The sequence below is a fragment of the Sciurus carolinensis genome, chromosome 16 (genome assembly GCF_902686445.1).
Source record: "Sciurus carolinensis chromosome 16, mSciCar1.2, whole genome shotgun sequence".
Taxonomy (NCBI): domain Eukaryota; kingdom Metazoa; phylum Chordata; class Mammalia; order Rodentia; family Sciuridae; genus Sciurus; species Sciurus carolinensis.
In genome coordinates this window covers 25,592,801-25,607,579 of record NC_062228.1, presented here as the reverse complement: position 1 = coordinate 25,607,579, position 14,779 = coordinate 25,592,801, and the positions used below count along the sequence as shown (strand labels likewise).

General features: G+C 35.6%; 1 protein-coding gene across 1 annotated transcript in view; it reads left to right on the top strand.

The window, feature by feature from the left end:
- The window catches only part of LOC124966048 (cadherin-8-like), a 154,199-nt gene that overhangs the window by 12,128 nt on the left and 127,292 nt on the right, over positions 1–14,779 (top strand). Inside the window, 2 exon segments of the mRNA XM_047527154.1 lie at positions 1,677–1,877; positions 1,879–1,931. Coding sequence (XP_047383110.1) covers positions 1,677–1,877; positions 1,879–1,931 — 254 coding nt within the window.

The window sequence follows — 14,779 nt, the reverse complement described above, 5'->3', positions numbered from 1 at the left end:
ATGCTAAACAAAGAGTCTAATCTCTCAACTAGACTGGAGGAATAAAATTTTTAATGGCCTATAGTACAACACAATGACCACAGTTAATAATAATGTATTGTGTACTTCAAAATTGTCAGAACAGGTTTTTAATATTCTCCTCTCTCCCCACAAAACCTGAAAACAATTAGTGATGTGATAGATATGTTAATTAGTTTGAATGAACCTTTCCATTATATAAACATTAGGTCAAAACATCACATGGTATCCCATAACTGTACAGAATTATTGTCAATAAAAAATAAAATTTAAAAATTAACAATAGAATCTATTATATTGACCATTATTTACAAAGACCTTGAAATTGAAAATTGTTACAGTAGGGATGATTGACAAATTGTGAATATGCTGATGCTGAATCATACATTCCTACAGATATACTTGTGCCTAGTAGTTTCAGAATCAACAGGGAAGTGAGTGTTTGCATTGTTTACTAGCAAATATTGGGGAAAAAAGGTAAATCCTCTTAGATCTGAATTCAAATATAAAAATCAAAACAAAAATTTTAAGTAAGAATATATATTTAAGCTTGCATCAGAGTTCTGAAAGACTTCCCCGATGGTAGTTTGTGTTCCAGCTTCTTATTTTTTAAAAATCTGCATTGCAGATTTAAAGTTCTGTTTCTTATGAGAAATTGTTATGCAGACGTAACTCTCCTTGAATCTTGACAGTCTTGCATTCTTGAAATCTGGAGTATTATAAGTTGCCAAGAATTGGGCTATAATGGTTCTGATGCAGACGATCTCTGGTGTATTTAAAAGGACTAAATTTTTTACCTCCCTTTATGTACCTAGGTCAGTGACAAAGTCTCTTGAACTGGTAAGAAATGAAGTGTTATATGTCAGAAATATTTTCAGTAATGGTACAGTGAAGCAATTGCACATTTTTTAGTGGTTGGTGGTGCACACCAAAGTTCTATTTATACTACACTCACTTTCTGTCTTTTAATATAAACACAACTAGGTTTGTTATCTGCCTAGATTTTCTTTATATGCCCACCTGCTTCATAGCACACCACTTACAATAAAGACCTTTGCACAATGCCCTAAAAAATATAACCTCACTTTACTATATAATCAGTAGAGTAGTGATGCTTTGGAAATAAAATAAGAAAACACTCTTTGTGGGGATTAGTGCTAAATTATTGCTTTAAAATGTCTCCTTGGACTAAACAATGATTATTTCTAGTTCTTTACATTTCACACACTGTTGCAGAATTGATAAAATATTCTTCCCAGATAGAGATTGTGTTCAATGCTGCCTTATCTCCTACCAGCAGAGGCCTGATTAACTGACTGATAATATGCAGGTCATGCTATCACTAGTAAATATTATATTATGACCTGAAGTGAAAATTTGATGGCAGAATTCATGACTGTGAATATTTTGCGAATTCCAAGTGAAATGAGCAAAACAAAACAAACAATAGGAGATTAGATTCACTGAGCTTGTATAATAAACAGATATCAATAAATGCCTGTAAAATTTGCAGGTTGAATCTGGAGGAATGGAGAGTGATCCCATTAAGACTCACAAATGGGCTTAAATGCACATAACTTTCATCCATCAGCATTATACTCACTTGTTCTTGCTGCTGTGGTCATTAGTGAAGCATTCATCTTTGTCATTTCTAACAGCCTCTGGACTTTGAGACCAAGAAATCCTATACTCTGAAGGTAGAGGCAGCCAATGTCCATATTGACCCGCGTTTCAGCAGCAGGGGGCCCTTTAAAGATACAGCAACGGTTAAAATTGTCGTGGAGGATGCAGATGAGCCTCCTGTCTTCTCTTCACCGACTTACCTCCTGGAAGTTCATGAAAATGCTGCTCTGAACTCCGGTGATTGGGCAAGTGACTGCTCGTGACCCTGATATCACATCCAGTCCTATAAGGTATTTCTCTTTTAAATGAAATGGTGACTACTTCAAATGACAAGCAAATCATTACAAAATGTGACTGGGTACACATTCTGAGCGACTGCCTTTGAGTTTAGGATCACGTGACAAAGGAATTTTTGTCAACACATACTCTCCATGTGTGTCGGTGTGCATGTGTATATGGGTGTATGTGCAAATTAAAGTGTGTGCCTACTAAGAGCTTCATAAGATGTCTGATACCAGAAATGTCAAAATTAATCAACCTATTCCAGTTCTTGGAAAACTTATTGAAAATGCAAAATCCCTAGTATTTTGCAGTGCAGTCAGGTGAATCTTTTACATTTTTTGTTTTATGATGTTTAGCATTGCAAAGCTCATTTGTCTTCTTCAGCAGTTACAGTGAATTATATATTAGAATTTAGAGGCATGAAAACTGCTTTGTCAACGCACTCAGAGGTTCCTATCTTATTTCTGTTTGGTGTTTGGCTTTGAAATTAGCTTCTTCTCAGTTCATGGGCATTTCTGTTTGGTCAGCATATCTGGTTTGGTGTCTTTTAGACAAAAATCTTTTTCTATCACTTTGAAATTGTCTTTTGTTTACATTTTTCCCGCTCAGAAACATTTTGCAGAATGAGAAATAATCATTTATTAAAGCTTTTCTGTCTCTATTTTAAAGAAATGAGCTCACCCTATTTTCTTTTTTCTGCTGAACTGTAATATTTTTTCTCTTTTGCCAATCACCCAAATGACAGTACAGGTACTCAAGCTAAATAGCTTCCTTTCAAAAACATACTAAAAAATCTATATACTTTGTATGCTTGTCTCCAAGGATGAAGTGTTGGCTAACGATATGTTTGAGTGTGGATTTCAAATATTTCCTTAATTTTATTGGATGGAGGGAGGGAGGGACAGAGGGGAGAGAGAGAGAGAGAAAGAATGAACCAGGTGGAAGAATAGGATTTTAAGGAATCATTCAATAATCTATATGTTAGATATCAACACACACCCAACTTTCAATTTCTAAGTCACAAATATCTAGGATAGACTATCCTTCTAACTACTTTATTCAGGGAAACTCTAGACAATGAATTTTCTGGAAGTTTTATTTATTCACTTTTTAAAAATGTATTAAATTCTCATTACTCAAAAAGGTCTAAATCTAAGAGGCTGAGAGAAAACCTGCAGATTAGTCAGTGTCCCCAATAACTTGAATTTGAACATAGGGGAAATATTTTAATATCCAGAATACTCTTAACACAGAAGAGTTTCAAATTTAGGATGATAAATCATAGTACATCCCACAGGGATTCAAATAAAGCTTCCTGAAGAAGAATGCATTCCCAGGGAAGATAAAACTGAGAAGATGAGGAAAGGCCCAGGGGTCATTCTCAGGTTTAGAGGAATTCCACATACTGTAGACATAAACAGTGCCCCTTATTTGGCTAAGGGAATTGTATCTCTGAAGTGTCAAATATTAAGTGGAAAGGCAAGAAGAATTCAGAAAAACAAATTTACATGGGCATCTATTTTCTGAATCTCTAGTAAAGTTAAGAAATGACTTTATGATGGAATTCTTTTATGTAGAGGGACAGTGATATTTTTATACATGGGGATAGTGATATTTTAAATAAACGAATATGCCTTGTTTTTGTATTTCTATATTTTCTCTGAAAGGAACACAGAAAGAGGAAAAATTGTTACTCTTTTTACATCCATCTCCAAGCATGAGATAGACTCTAAAGGAAGTAAACAAGATTGGTTCAACTGAGAAATCAGTCTGGGGCTAGTTTTAGCCTTCAATTTGACAAGGTTTTTACTCTTGGCAGCAAGGAGCACATAAAGACTCAGGGAGATGCCAAGCCACAAGTCCTGAGGAATAATAGGGGTTCAGATATTGGGGTGATTACAGACACACTCCAAACATGGAGTCCATGGTACCACTTATTCATGACCTGCTGTGCATAGGCATGTTCTTCAACAGTTAGAGGTGAGGTCTGAGGAGTTTTTCATGCCATGGTGAATTGGCAGAACTGGGTTAAAACCAGGCTCATAAAATCCCACGTGCTTTTGCTTATTTAATGAATGATCTATTCATTCAACTGAAAAATAAATGGAGACTTACTGATCATAATTCCAGTACACAGGGAATCAAGCCATTATTTTCCTTGTACTTCCTTGTTACTACTACTTTTGCTATTGTCACTGTTTGGAGAGTTGTGTATAGAGGGAGCTAGAGGCTGGTCAGCAACAACCATCTGGCTTAGAAGTATTTCATTTTCAGACAAACTAAGTGAGATTTGAGACTGTGTTACCAGGAAGAGATGGACAGATAAAGTATAAATTGGTGACACAGACATATCTGTGCTTCTGATAGATGTCAGGCAAGTACTAGCTCCTAGACATCTATAGTCCCATACAAAGAAGGGATGTTGCTGTTTCAAAGCATTTACAATGGTCTTTGATGTGACAGTCAGATGGTGCTCCCCATGCAGTCCTGATAGGAGGTGGACTGGCTCCATGACATGAGAACATAGCAATTGCCAGCTGCACTTTTCAGCATCTGTTCTGTGTTGCTAAAACCCCTTCCCCAACGGTTGCTGAACAGAGAGCAGCTTTCCCCTGTCTGTGCACAACTGGTTAATTTCTGTAGAAAATCAAATTTCCTGACTAGCCAGAGCAATGCATAGTTCCTTATGAGCCTAGCAGATGGATTGACAGCTATTTATCCTTTTAAAACACAACTAGAAGACACAGATATTCAGAGAAATGTAGGGTAACAGGTATACATTATTTTCTCTTTAGGATTATTGTATTTCATATGGTCACAAGAACATATTTATTTTTTAGGATAGTACTTGCTTTTCCATCCAACAAGACAGAGGTATTTACTGTGGGTAACTGCCTTGCAATAACATACAGCCATTTACAGGTTGGTCAGCTTCTATGAGATTTTTCTGAGAGCACATCGTCTAGTTAGAAATATCATGCATTTTAGAATTCATGCATCTGTCTCTATATCTGTATCTGTACCTGTATGTCTGTAAATTCCCTTCCAGGGAAAAATGGACGGTGACATAAAGCAAAATCCATTGTCTTATCTTTACCCTACACAAGAACATTAATTATTTGCTTGTTTCTGCAATTCTATATGCCTCTGAGTAATATAGAATAAAGTTGTTTAAATTATTTTAAAAATGATGCATTTTAGCTTAGGCAGAGTTTCAAGCTGTATCACATCTGCTTTCCCATCAGACTGTTCATCTCTGGAATTCTCTGAGGTTCCGTTTCCTCATTGATATGGGATTATAACATCTTCCTCACGGGATTACTGAAACGATTAAATGAAGCTATTAAATAATGTGTTGTAGCTATTAGAATTACCAGTTAATAAAAGGTAAACCACCAACAACTTTACATTTTAAATGTAAATTAAAAACCTCATACTCATTTTAGCCAAGAATTGTTCTACTAAAAGTGGCTAACTGTATAAAGAATGATCTATTTTTTGTTAAACTCTCTGCTAACTAGTATAATAATTAATATTATTTAATCTAACTTGTCCCTGCTACTGATGTAAATATTGTTAACCAGTGAGTTCTTAATATGTGTCAGGGACTGTACTAATATACTAAGTTTATTCTCTAACTTCTCTCTGAGATATTATGTATAGCCATACCCCCATTTAAAAAATGAGGATACTGAGGATAGAAACACTATCTTGCTCAATGTTGCACAAATGGTTAAGAGTGGATCTGGATGTGTGAGTCAGCTTTCTGTCACTATGACAAAGTACCTGATAAAAATCAACTTAAAATAGGAAAGGTTCATTTGGTCTCCTGGTCTCAGAGGTTTTTGTCCATACTTCCTTGGTCACATTGTTTTGTGCCTATGGTGGCAAAGTACATTATGGCAGAAGGGTATGACTGAAGAGGCTGGTCACCTCATGGTATTCAGGAAGCAAAGAGAGAGATACCAGAAGTGACCAGGGTCTCAATTTCCCTTAAAGGGCCTGTTCCAATGACCTAACTTAGCATGAGTCCCTACCTTCTAAAGGTTCTACCACTTTCCAATAGTGACTAAGACTGATGAGCAAATCTTTAACACAAGAACTTTGGGGGACACTCCAAATCAAATTCTAGAACTGATTTTTCTTATATTTATTTTCTATAACGCAATGTTTATTCTCTACCTGTATGACATATTTCCTTTCTTTTCCCCTCATCTTTGTAATACCATCTAGTCTACACACCTTATTATGGTTTAAAAGGAATAATGTATTTGAATAATAAACTTCATTCTCTAAGTAGCCTCATCAAATCCAGCATACATACCAGAAAAGAAGAAAAATAAATCAGTTCTGCAGAGATAACTAAATATGGCTGTGTATTCCTTGCTCACCTGTCCAGCTACTTTGGACAGGTTGTTACTATTGACTGTGAATCATATTATGATCTAGGAGTTCAATGCAGAAACCTTGGTATTTTCTTTTGATGAATCAGGTATAGTTCTATTTATTATGTATTATTCCCTGCAGACACTGGGAAATGGTTAGGATGATTTCAGTTTTTTTGGAAAAGAAATCTGAAGTTCTTAATGGAAAATTTGCCTGTGCATGGAGATAAAGCAGAGGGATGTGAAGGCAAGGTTTAAATCCAAGCTTCTTATTACCATTAACCACTAATATGTTGCCTTCTCTACTAGTTTATAGAATCTTGAGTAAGAATAGTATAAAGACAGCTGATATTTACTGAGCCCATACTTTGTGACAGACATGTGAAAATAATGTTATCTGCAACAAATTATTTATATTTCAGTTAAAAATTTCAAGCACAGAGTAAGTTTTAAAAATAAATTGAGGCTTTCATGCAAATTACTATGGCACTTTAGCCCCCTTAATATATTTATTTCAAGCATGTTTTGGTGTCACCATGGTTGAGATTGCATCTGGCTCTTTTTAAGGTGGTCACTTCCTATTTCTTTCAGAAAATTCACCTTAAATAAGATTAAATGAGTTGCTTAAATAAAATAGGAAAGGAAGACAGTCATTCAGAAATCAAAACAAGAGGTTGACATATGATTGTGGTGGCCACAGTATTCTGTTGTCCTGGTCCCTCTCAAGTGTAAGTGCCCACTCAACACAAGAGCCTTGCATCATTTCTCTCTGCCTGGTATTCTGACATTTTTATAATTCATCTCAGTTACCAGGCTGGCTGTTAATGAACTATTTTCATGAAAACACTCCTTGTAGTCATGATTTCCAATGAAGCTACAGTTGAAATTTTTCCTATTACATACAACTTAATGTTAATTTGGGCTGAAGGCTTTGCATTGATTAATTTCTTCCACAGTCTAAAAATAATTTATGTTTTTGGCAAGGACTGTGTGTGTGTGTGTGTGTGTATGTGTGTGTGTGTAAGAACACTTCGAATCTGAGATTTACTCCCTTAAAGAATTTTCACATGCCCAATAGAGTATTATTACCTATAGGCACAATGTTGTTAACAGAGGTCTAGAAATTATTCACTTTGTCAATTAAAACTCTACTTGTTAGTTGGCAATCCCCCATGTCCCCTCTCACTCCTGACCAATATCAGTCTTCTTTCTGATTCTCTGACTGCTTTAGGTACATCATATAGGTGGAATCTTCACTTCACACAACATACCCAATGCTCAGCCATATCGGGGCATATTGCAGGATTTCTTTCTTTTGTTCAGGTGGAATAATATTCCACTGTATCTACAGTCCACATTTTATTTATCCACTTATCAGTTAATGGACATTTAATTTGATTCCACACTCCAGCTGTGGTAAATAACATTTCATGAATATGGGAGTGCTAACATCTTTTGAAGATCCTGATTTCAGTCCATTTAAATAAGTGCCCAGAAATGGGATTACCAGATCCCATTTTTAATTGTTTGAGGAGCCTCCATATTGTTCTCAAAGCAACTGCATCAATTTAAAAAATAATTACAAATAGCAATATACAAGGAGTTTAGGACACTGCTATTGTCACATAATGAAAACTCCCAATTCAAAAATATCAACTCTTCCAATATTATTTCAAATAACTCACTACACATAATTCAACTAGCATTCTAGAATTAATTCATAAACAATGCCATTTATTACCGTAGTCATTCATTCATTCATGTTAATTCATTTATTCATTCATTTCTATTTTAATTTATATATTCAGTTGGACAAGTTGAACCACAATTTTCCAGGTAATCTTTATAATCACACAGGCTTTGCTTCCCTGGTCTTATTCCATAATAAGGAGGCTGGATGAATGCACACAGGAAACCCAAGCCCTTCACAGTTCCATCTAACTATCTTTAATACATGAAAATGATATGAATATAATGAAGGTATGTGTGTGTGTGTGTGTGTGTATAAAGGTATAATATATATATATATATGTATACACACACACACATATATATATACACACCTTTAATATATGAAAATGATATATTATGGAGCTTTTGGGTCACATGGAGGGAAAGGTTTACTAATTAAATTTGAATAAAAATAGTCACAAATTTCCAATATATTAAAATAGAACTATCTCACACTACAGAGAAACTGATATGAATATGGAGGTTGGACTGTGTTTCTATCTTCTCTGATTCTGCATTCTCTCTCTCCTCATTTCCTTCTCTCTCCCTCTCAATACTATCCTTTGGGTAGACAGAGATTCCTTTTTCTCCTTGGATGAATGATAAATAATATGCAGGGGCCTTAGAATTCTGGAACTTGTGGAACTGGGGTAATATTATTTATTAAAGGCGTTAGAGCAACCACTGGAGCAATTAGAGGCAAAAAGCTGAAAACTTGTAGATGGAATTTTTGATTCTCAAAGTGCATGCGAGAAAATGTTAAAATGGTTTCTTTAGGCATAATAACAAAAGCTAGAATGAAATTAAGCAGTGAGAAAGAAACAGTTGGAGTTCGGTGAAATATAATAACTGATTCATAACTAAGGGGTTTATTTCATTATGTGTGGCTCTAAATAGCATCTTCACTTGCAGTTGACTCAGAATTGTATCTTCCTATAAATTTTCCTTATAGAGACTGCAAATCAGTGTTTAGCAAAACATTTTTTTATCATATAAAAGTGCATTTATTCCTGCTAAATTTGAAAAATAGATATACACTGCCTTTCTCCAAGGGCAGCATTTCCCCAACATTGCTGTAAGAAACACTATTGGGGCTAAAGATATGGTATCTCGATCAGTTTGAACTCTTTTCTCTGCTCTAGGACCTCCTCAGGAGGTTTAATTTTCTAAGGTGCAGTGCACTAAGAAGAAGAGAATGTGAGCAGTGCCTTTAGACAATGAACTCCTATTTTGCTTTGCAGGACATCTGGAGCACAGAGAGTGCTGTGCTTATGTCAGGGTGACACTCTGGCTCCTATGCTGATCTGTGCTGTAGATTCTGATCCATTCAACATCAGAAATAACCTCACATTTGATCTTAGCAAACTTTATCTTTTGGTAAAAACCACATTTTTTATTGGTGTATTATAGTTGTACAGATTGATGGGATTTGCTGTTACATATTTGTACATGTACACAATATAACAATAGAATTTGGCCAATGTCACTCCCCAGCATTTCCCACCTCCCTTCCTGCCTTCCAGCCCTTGGACCCTTTCCTCTACTGATCTCTCTTTGATTTTTAGGAGATTCACCCCCACCTTATATATTTTTTTTCCTCTCTTGCTTCTACATATGAGAGAAAATACACAACTCTTAACCTTCTGTGTTGACTTTTTATACTTGACAAGATGGTCTCTAGTTTGATCCATTTTCCTGCAAATGCCATAATTTCATTTTTCTTTATGCCTGAATTGAACTTCATTATATATATCACATTTTCTTTATCCATCCATCCATCCATTGATAGACACCAAGGCTGGTTCCATAGTTTGGCTATTGTGAATTGTACTGCTATAAACATGGGTATTGATGTATCACTGTAGTGTGATGACTGTAGTTCTTCAGAGTAAATACCAAGAAGTTGTATAGCCGAGTCATATGGTGATCCCATGCCTAGTCTTTTGAGGGGCCTCCATACTGATTTCCATAGTGGTTTTATGAACTTACAGTCCCATCAACAGTGCAAAAGTGTTCCTGTTCCTTCACATCCTCTCTAGCATTTATTATTATTGGTGTTCTTGACAGCTGCCATTGTGAATGGAATAAATGCAATAACAGTGTATTTTTAAATTGGTTCATTTTAGATACGCATGATAGCAGAATCCATTTTTATATAATTATACAACCATGAAATATATCTTATTCTAGTTAGGATCCCATGCTTATGGATGTACATGGTGGTGGAATTCACTGTGTTGTTTCATTTTATGTACATGGGAAAATTGTGTCAGACTCATTCCACTGTCTTTCCTTTTCCTGTGGCTCCTCCCTTGCCTCAGTTCCCCATTGCCTAATCTACTGAACTTCTCTTCTTCCCTTCACCACTCCTTATTGTGGGTTAGCTTCCACTTACCAGAGGAAACATTTGACCTTTGGCTTTTGGGTACTGGCTTATTTCACTTAACTTGATAGTCTGCAGATCCATAAAGAATGACTTTATGACATTTGCCAGCAAATGGATAGATCTGGAGCCTATCAGTGTAATTTTGATTTGCATTTCCCAAATTGCTAACAATGTTCAACATTTTTTTCATGTATTTGTTGACCATTTGTATCTCTTATTCTGAGAAGTCTCTGATCAGTTAACTTGCTCCTTTATTAATTGGACAAAAAACCCAATTAATAAATGGGTGAATGAACAGTACATCTTTTAAAGGCTCTATAAATTCCCCCTTTATCTTTCCTTTCCAAAGAGCACACTGAAGAATCTAGTGCTATTAGTTAATAATCTGACTACATTAATACACTCTGGGATCAGCTTGTGGAAGAAATCTTGACTGCTTACTTTTTAAAATTGAAACACAACCATCCTCATTCTTTAATGCCTTACAGTCTAGAGTTGAGTAGGTGTTACAGAGACAATATGATGGGCAAAACCTAAAATACTTAATTTATAACAAGTTTGTCAACCCCCTACGCTAAACTAATGGAAATGTGGATTTCCATCAGTAATTTGACAAGTTTCCTCCCATGTTTAAAGTTTTACTCAAACTCTATCAAGATCCTTAAAATAATTTTTGAAACTTTAGCAGTCATATAAATTCTTTGTATTAAAATACAGCTACATGTGATGGGAAGTGATATTCTTCACAGGTGCCTGAGAACCTTAGTAACCATCTGACCCTTGAAGGCTCATACTTAATGTTAAGTATGGCAACCAAATCTGACTTCTCTATTTAACTTTGGGGAAAATCCTCATAACTACCATACAGGCTGCAAAGGGGTATCCTAACAAATATTGTGATGTTTATTTGCTTTGAGAGGGGAATTTACTTGTTTCTTTCATGGATTTATGATAAAACCCTGTTTTCTTACCTGTGTCTTCCCTTCTACAGACCTCAGTGATAGCTGTTATATGGGGGTTTGGGGACTGAAGTTAGAGACAGCCTTAACCAAATCCTAGTTTGTAAATTTCCAAGCCTTGGCAAATTCTCTGATTTCAGTAACATTTCTCTCATTTCTATATCTGAAAGCATGAGATGGCTTGAAACCAAATTTCACTTAGAATGCACTTACTGTAGTGTGTATGTTAAACTCTAATGTGTATTATCCAGTATGAGAGTAGGTGCTCAACAAGGGATACTGAAAATATTTTGTAGATGTTTGTTCGTGCATTTTAGGTCTGAGACTGTAATATACATCCCATTTATACTTTGTTACCTTAACTGGGTTATACATATTTGTATTCCCATTAAACACATGTGTTACAGTTGTTCTTTCTAGAAGCAGATGTTCATAAGGGATCAGAACCTAGTTAAACAAGGAGAGAGAAGCAGAATGGGTAGAGGGAAAAGCCAAGCTATGATGCAGCCCCAGAAGATCTTGACCCAACCTAGTGGGTATTTTTGAAATGAGTATTGCCCATCAGAGGATTCCTGAATTATGTAAAAATGAGATCTTTCACACTTCCATTTGCTCAGTTTCCATATGGAGAAATGGTCTCCCTACAACTGAGGTAGACACCAAGCAGTGGATTGCTGGAGGTTGCCTATAGACCCCATATGTCCAGCATCTTTCCTTAAAGGGAATTATAGAGCCCATGTGCACCTCCATCATGGATAGGTACACAGAAGAATTCTAACAGTGAAATCACTTGATAAATTCACATTACTAGTTGTCTAGCTCCCATAGGTTGCCACTACATTGGTCAGCAGATGATGTCTTCCCTTAGGGAAATATATTTTTGTTACACACTTTCATAAGCAAACACCAAAGTGGTAAATCAAATTGTCTGAAATGTTTTCAGTGTGGTGTGGAATGGTAAACCTAACTATTAATTATCAATAACTGTAAAGATTAACTAAGTATTAATAAAATATTTAAAGTAAGATATAAGATGGCAAAAATGGCATTAAATTTTTTAGAGATGGAAAAAAACAAAGATAAGTGATGAAATTGAATGTTAACAGCTATTTTTTCCCCTTGTGATTGGTATAATCTATGTCCCCTCCAGGGGAAAAAAATAATGATGCTTATATTCTGGGAGAAACAAAGATGATAGTGTAGGCAAAGCCATGATATCTAACATTATAATACTCATAGGGCAAAATAAATTCCTGTTTTGCATCATGACAAAGGAAGATTGGCAGCCTTATCTGATGTCCAAATATTTATGGGAGTCATTTTAACCAAGTCTTTATTTTTCCTTATATTTCTACATTCTTGTTTGACACAATGTATTGTACAACCTTGCTTTTTGATAAAGGACAATCTGATTTGATTTAATGTTTCAGAGGAAAACATAATATTGCATATTTAAGAAGATTTCATATTAAAAATGGACAAATCCCATTTCCATCCATCCATCAAAAGCTTATTAGTTCTACCAAGTGTCTGATGCCTGCTTGCTGGAGAATGGACTGGCCCTAGTTGAAAGGCAGTTCAAATGGGCCTCCAGGTACAAATCAAGTTTGAGATTATCCGTTTAATTATGTAGCTTTGTAGTAAATGAGAATAAGATTTATATAAAGTCTTAGGAAGGATCAAATTCATGGTGGATATATTAAATGATACAAAGGACAAGAAAATACCTAAATGTCCCAAAGCCAAGAGTTTGCAACCGGTGCAGAAGGAACACAGTGTGCAGAGTATGGTGAAGGGGTCTTTCATTCCCTGGAGAAAGAGACAGCACTTCTGGCTAACCTCTGCTTACCAGCAAGAACATGATCTTGGGCATTGCACTCATTTAAATGTACATGACCAGGTGAGAGCATGTGGGGTAGGCATTTTGTTTAAGGATGGAAATTTGGGGCATAAAATACTTTTTGTTGCAAGCAGGGGGTGTTGAACTCAGGGGCACTTGACCACTGAGCCACAACCCCAGCCCTATTTTGTATTTTAGTTAGAGACAGAGTTTCACTGAGTTGCGTAGCATCTCACTTTTGCTGAGGATGGCTTTGAACTCATGATCCTCCTGCCTCAGCCTCCTGAGAAGCTGGGATTACAGGCATGCATCACTGTGCCTGGCTTATAAAATACTTTCATCTCCTAAAAAGAATCACGTATGGCAGAACACTGGAATGCGGTATTCATGCTACTATTATAGGTATTAGGCAAGTAAACAAGTCATTTCAATAAAAATGTATCTCTAGTTTTTAAACCATTAACAGACAATATCTTGTCCACCAGTTAATTCCCAGCATTTACCATAGCTTTAGGATTTGATGGATGAACACCAGTGTCCAGTGACAGTTTCAAAGCACATGTAAGTTTATGCCATTTCCAAAACCCTACTTTGATATAGTTTTGCACTACCCTTTTATTATTTGGGGTCATGTGTACATGTTTTCCATAAAATTTTTTCTGTGTTATAGATGATTCTGATCAAAATCAGAAAAACATTTAATCAAATACCGCCATCCTCCTAGGTACCCAAAATTTAGTAAGAGTTTATTATAGGTCAGATACTATAGTTAGGTTATTATACATATGGTCTCACCAACTTCATCATTTAGAAAAATACATATTATCTTTTTTTTATGTAAACGTAGACATTGACAGTCAGAAAGATACATATGACAACTCCATTGGTAGGGAGGATTAAATAAGAAATTCATATCCAGGGCTTAGCAAAGAGGTTGAAAATTAGGAAGGATAAAATAAAAACATTAACTATGTTACTAGATAGTAATAAGGAATGCTAGATTAATTCCTAGATAATGATAAGCAATTTGGTCTAGCTAGACTCCAATATAGTAATGTGCTTTTCTTCACCTCACATCATCTCTATTCTTTGTTCTGTGTAGCACCTGCCAAATTTGTTTTTCACGTAGAGGGAAGTCATCATTGGCATGATCAATAGCTCCAAATATATAGCATTTAAGATAAATGAAGGCTCTTCTTCAATCCCAGATTGCCCTGGTCTCCTTAGTTCAGTGTGGACCTATGGACAACCTTGGAAACTGGTTGAGATTCCTGTGTACTCAAGGTGAATGGGAAAGATCAATGGCATCAAGGGTGTTAGGCTTCAGGAGAGAAGAGTTTGTCCTCACAACTCTTAATCTGCCACTGAAAAAATGCGTACACCAGAGATAAATTTCACATCACTACCCAAAGATCCTGACTTAAAATATTTGTATAATAATTTAATTATCTTTTGCCAATAGTAAGCTGAAAACTTTCGTCCCAGTTGGTGTATTTGATTAATTACACAGAAATGCCTTTTATACAGGAAACAAAAGACAGAGAATATTTGTGTA